Here is a 6,135-nt window from a genome sequence, read left to right on the forward strand (position 1 = left end):
TTGGGAGTCTAGCTGCGGGCGGTGGGCATGGGTGTCACATGGAGCCTCATTGCCAGAAGCCTACCAAATCCCGAGAGGCTGCTGAAGCTGGTCTGTGCACCTAGTGGTAATTACATTTAGGGCAGTACATGGCCAGCAACGATGGCCTGGAACAGACTTTTTGCATTCTGGGCATTTTTCCCTGGGTGCCTACAACCCCAAAATGTTTGTCCAGTCCTAACAGCTGTCCACTGGGCTGGAACGTAACACCTATGCCCTCCACCTACAGCTTCCTGCCAGAGCCCCCACCCAATGTACCAGGGCTATAAATATCCCAGTGTGCATGAGGCCTTATGCCGAAATTCTGGGTTTCTTGGAACCAGTGTCATAGAACCCATCCGCCGTCCATTGTTGTAGAGGCCGAAACACAGAGAGTGATCTGGAAGTGTCAGATATTGAAGACTCTTCCACCACCTTTGCGTTCCAACCCAAAGGAAGACTGCTGGTGCCGATATGCCTTACAGACAAGGAAGCCTTTTTTTTTTTGTTCAGTATTTCGAAACAATGTTGTGCTTTTAGGCCCCCATTCACACCTGAGCGTTTTGTAGCTTAAAGCTAAAAATAAAATAAAAAAAAAAAAAAAAAATGCTCGAAGGGGGGGGGGGGGGGGAACCCCCCCCCCCAAAAAAAAACAATAATTCTCTATGGAGACGGTTCACATCTCCGCTCCAAGTCGCCTGAAGCTCAAACAAGTTCTGGACCCTTTTTTGTCGCTCGAATCGGGCAGATTTGGGCATTTTTGGAGCAGGAAAAAAAGATGACAAAATCTAAAAACTTAGCACCAAATGATGAAATAGATGATGATTTTTCCTATTGGCTAAAAAAACAAAAAACACTGCCAAAGCTTTAAAAAACGCTGTATGCAAACGTGCGTGACAAAACGCGCAAAAACGCTACACTCAGGTGTGAATGGGGCCTTAGGCCTTACCAAGAATGTGCAGCATCATTGCGTATCTTCATCATCAAAGCACAAAATGAATCAATCAATCACAGCCAATAAAAATGCAATTAAACCAGACCCGTATGAGACCGATTGCTTCCTGTTTTTTTTTTTTTTCTCATTCTGTTTTAATGAGTGGGTTATATGGACTATTGTTTTATGCCTTAAAGTGATTGTAAAGGCAGAAGGTTTTCTTTTAGATCAGGGATATGCAGTTAGCGGACCTCCAGCTGTTGCAGAACTACAAGTCCCATGAGGCATAGCAAGACTCTGACAGCCACACGCATGACACCCAGAGGCAGAGGCATGATGGGACTTGTAGTTTTGCAACAGCTGAAGGTCCGCTAATTGCCTGCTATAGATGATAAAAAGCCTTCTGTGTGCAGCAGCCCCCCCGAAAAGAAAAAAACACTTACCTGAGGTCCCTCTGTCTGAGAGTGTCTCAGCCATCCGAGATTCTCCCTCCTGATTGGCTGAGACACGGCAGAGATGCCATTGGCTGCCACCAAAGTCTGCTAGCCAATCAGGAAAGAGGGGTGGGCTTGGTATCTGAATGGACACAGGTAGCAGTGACTCGGGTACCCTCCATAGCAAGCTGCTTGATGTGGGGGGGGGGGGCAGGATCACAGAAGGAGGACCTGAGAAGAGGAGGAGTGGGGCTGCTCTGTGCAAATCTACTGCAACAGAGGAGGCAAGTATAGTAGATTTATTTTGTTTTTTTTCCTATAAAAACAAGACTTTACAATCACTTTAATGGGGGATATTCCCAGGCCAACACAGTGATCACATGATCAGCAAGCTCTGAAATTACCGCCGCCCCCCCCTCCCCTGATGTATGGCCCCCCAATGCTGAATGTGAATAACCCAAATCTCCCCTACTGTCACAGACTGACAAATGAACATCAATTAATTTTCAAAGAAGATTTTATTGGTATTTACAGACTAAGCGGTTTGATCGTATGAGCGCGGTCACATGATTGTGGGATGAACACTAAAAGGCGGCTTCCGATAAGGCACAAAATCTGGAATTACTCTCCTAATACTGCAGCTACGCTTGCCATACATACACCCCCCCTCCCCCAAAAAAGGATTTCTCTGCCACTTTGTGTCCCTATGGGGCTTGTTCATACTGGCGGCGCCCACTACCACACAGTCACCAGTGTGCCATGTAAGCAGCTCATCGCACGGCAACCTTTATTAAAAGTGTCATTTTATTCTAGTCTATTGGCTGCAACGCGTTTGGAGGGGGTAGTTGTAAAACCCCACTGTTGGCCCACTCTTACAACCCCTACCCCCCCCCCCCCCCCCTCGCTAAGGGTGTACATATGCCGCAGCAGGAATTATCTCCCCCTGCTGCTTTCGGCAGGTGAAGCACCTGCCGAACATGACCCATTCAAGTGAATTGGGCTGCTCTGCATCCTACCACTGTGTGAAATCTGGGGGGGGGGGCGCTAGTAGGCAATCATGCAGCACTTTGGCTGGAAAAATGCTGGATGTCATCATGATTCCATCCTTGTGGGGCACAGTCCACTACCAAGGATTAGGATTGGCTGAACAAAGTAGGATGGGATCATGACGACATTAGTAGACAGTCCACTACCGAGGATTACGATTAGCTAAACAATGCTAATGTCATCATGATCCCATCCTATTGACAGTCCACTAGTGAGGATTAGGATTGGCCGAACAATGCTGATGTCATCATGATCCCGTCCCTATGGGTCAGTCCACTAATGAGGACTGGGAGCCAGTAGGACAGGCTCATGACGACATCAGCATTGTTCAGCCAATCCTAATCCTCAGTGTTAGAATGTCGGTAGGATGGGCTCATGATATCACTGTTCAGCCAACACTAATCCTTGCTAGTTGACCGTGAGCCACCCATGACAGTTTGGTCAGTTTTGGGGGGCGCCAATGAAGCGTGCCTCAAGACGGTGACGCATATATGAGGTGGCTGGGCATTAAGCCACACCCACCCCGACACCGGATATATACAAATTGCTGTCATAACGGGGTAAGGATGATAAAGGCTTTAACACAGGTTGGTAGAAACCCCAACCTCTACCATGACAGGTTCACTTTAATCTAAACCATATTCACCAACTGTGGCCTGAAATAAGTCCATCATCCACAATGCTGGGCGCTGTAGTTCTTCCCGATCATTCTGGATTTTTCATGAGAAACAGACTGCTTCTTTTCCGGGGACAGGAAAGTATTTGACAGAACGGTGGCGGGAGATCGGCGATGTGTTGGGGGTGACGGGTGGAGGTGTAGGCGGCTATGCGACCAGCAGAGGGCGTCTGATCATTAGACGATGGACACCATGGTGTTGGGGCTGAGAATTTCTATCCAGTAGCCATCGGGGTCCTGAATGAACGCCAATCCTTTCATCTTCCCTGGAAGTGAGAAAACAGCCGCGTCACCTGAAGAACGATCAAACTCTCAACATTCATACAAACTAGGGATGCACCGATGCCACTTTTTTGACACGAGTACAAGTACCAATACTTGACATCATGTACTCACCGATACCAAATCGCCTACGAAGAGGGGTGGTTTGGGAGGGGTAAGCAAGGGCAAGGTAGTTGAGAGTGGGGTGAAATAGGGATTGTGGGGTGGGGAAGTTTAGATGGAAAAGGCTGTGATCACTTGGGGGGGGGGGGGGGGGGTATTGGGAGACAGCCAGAGACTGCGGGCACGGTACAGGAGACAGCCAGAGACTGCGGGCACGGTACAGGAGACAGCCAGAGACTGTGGGCACGGTACAGGAGACAGCCAGAGACTGCGGGCACGGTACAGGAGACAGCCAGAGACTGCGGGCACGGTACAGGAGACAGCAGGCATCGTGCAGCAAGGAAACAGGGGAAAGCACTGTCTGGAGGAGGAGGGGGTCCCGGTATCACTGTGTCACTTCCGGGGGGGGGGGTCTACTAAAGCAGAGGGATGAGAATGGCGGTTACCATCATCGGGTTTCTTTACAAAGGTGACTCCGAGTTCTTCAAACCTCTTACAAGCAGCGTAAACATCGGGGACGGCGATTCCTATGTGACCTGCAGAGAGGAGAAGAGGAGAGGATTCAGTGCTACAGATAGGAGAGAACACCCCGATTACAGCACACCCAAGTCACACAGACAGGGGATCACCCCAAAAATATTCCTCTCTTTCTTTAAAAGGAAATGCATTGAGGATTATATGAAGTGTTGCTGAGTATATTTTGGATTTATTTTTGGCCAGCAGGTGGTGCTCTGGGCTCATAATAAATACATTTTAATATTAAAATACATACACACACACACAGAAAATTGTGTGATTTTATTTTTAAATACACACAATTTTATATATGAGAGAGTGTGTGTAATACATACACACACACACACACACACTAACATTTTTAAATATACAGCATCTCACAAAAGTTAGTACACCCCTCAGTCCACATGTGACAACACTGAAGAAATGACACTTGTCTACAATGTAAAGTAGTGAGTGTACAGCTTGTATAACAGTGTAAATTTCCTGTCCCCTCAAAATAACTCACACAGACATTAATGTCTAAACCTCTGGCAACAAAAGTCAGTACACCCCTAAGGGAAAATGTCCAAATTGGGCCCAAAGTGTCAATATTTTGTGTAGCCGCCATTATTTTCCAGCACTGCCTTAACTCTCTTGGGCATGGAGGTCACCAGAGCTTCACAGGTTGTCACTGGAGTCCTTTTCCCCTCCCCCATGATGACATCACAGAGCTGGTGGATGTTGGAGACCTTGCGCTCCTCCACCTTCCAGTTGAGGATGTCCCACAGATGATCAATAGGGTTTAGGTCTGGAGACATGCTTGGCCAGTCCATCACCTTTACCCTCAGCTTCTTTATCAAGGCAGTGGTGGTCTTGGAGGTGTGTTTGGGGCGATTATCATGTTGGAATACTGCCCTGCTGTCCAGTCTCTGAAGGGAGGGGGTCATGCTCTGCTTCAGTATGTCACAGTACATGTTGGCTTTTATGGTTCCTCAATGATCTGTAGCCCCCCAGTGCCGGCAGCACTCATGCAGCCCCAGACCATGACACCCCCACCACCATGCCTGACTGTAGACAAGACACACTTGTCTTTGTCCTCCTCACCTGGTTGCCCCCACACACGCTTGTCACCATCTGACACCAAATACCTTTATCTTGGTCTCATCAGACCACAGGACATGGTTCCAGTAATCCATGTCCTTAGTCTGCTGGTCTTCAGCAAACTGTTTGCGGTCTTTCTTGTGCATCATCTTTAGAAGAGGCTTCCTTCTGGGATGACACCCATGCAGACCAATTCGATGCAGTGTGCGGCGTATGATCTGAGCACTGACAGGCTGACCCCCCCACCCCTACAACCTCTGCAGCAATGCTGGCAGCACTCATACGTCTGTGTACGAGTGCTTCCAGAGGGAAAGTCTGTGCGGCCTGAAGAGACCTCAGGGATCCCAAGGAGGACCGGGGGGGGGTTCATCAGGAACTACTGACGACATCGGTGTTCCCTTCCCTGTATCGTTAGTCCCGCTCCTCTTTCTTGAAGACATTTACCAGCCACAAAAAGAGTACTTGGGTGTGGTATTAAAAACACCTCGAAGGGGAGATATAGAGATAGATAGATAGATAGATATATATATATATATATACATACACACACACATATAATTGTTGTGTGTGTACGTTCGGGTGTTTCAAGTAATTTTACAGCAAAAAAAATTTTTTTTTAACTTGTAAACAACAAATCTCAGAAAGAGGCTTGGTCCTCAAGTGGTTAATATGGCTCGCCAAGCCCCTATGTAACAATCCTGTTAAGCACCTTTAGCCTGCCGAGCAACACTTGGCGAGTCACGTGACCCGCATAAGGAGAAAAGAACTGCTGCAAGTGCCTGTTCAGAGTCCCACAGCGGCCTTCTGGAAGCACCGCATGCTTGACCTACACAGCTTAAATAAGCTGGGTGTGCGCCGGATTGTTCTGTGCATGTGTGCGCGCACGTGCACGGTCCAGGCGAACGGGCGTGACTGTAATCGCGTATGACGCAGATCTTCGAGCGCCCAGATAAAGGCCTACTATGCATGTGCGGCGAAGCCACGTGCGCCACGACGCCAAACAAACTGCTAAGTCCAGCGGCACTTTTGCGAATGCACGTGCG

General features: G+C 48.4%; 1 protein-coding gene across 1 annotated transcript; it reads right to left on the bottom strand.

Annotated features, from left to right (window-relative positions):
• Positions 1 to 1,885: 1,885 nt before the first annotated feature.
• GLO1 (glyoxalase I) lies at positions 1,886 to 4,029 on the bottom strand (the record flags this gene model as incomplete). The annotated part of the gene is given in 2 exon segments (XM_077485380.1): positions 1,886 to 3,375; positions 3,940 to 4,029. Coding segments are annotated over 2 exon segments (179 nt in total), but the record flags the coding sequence as incomplete, so codon positions are not given.
• Between the last annotated feature and the right edge of the window lie 2,106 nt (positions 4,030 to 6,135).

The sequence above is a fragment of the Lithobates pipiens genome, unplaced genomic scaffold (assembly GCF_037356315.1).
Source record: "Lithobates pipiens isolate NorthernLeopardFrog02 unplaced genomic scaffold, aLitPip1_a1.2 Scaffold_18, whole genome shotgun sequence".
Classification (NCBI taxonomy): Eukaryota; Metazoa; Chordata; class Amphibia; order Anura; family Ranidae; genus Lithobates; species Lithobates pipiens.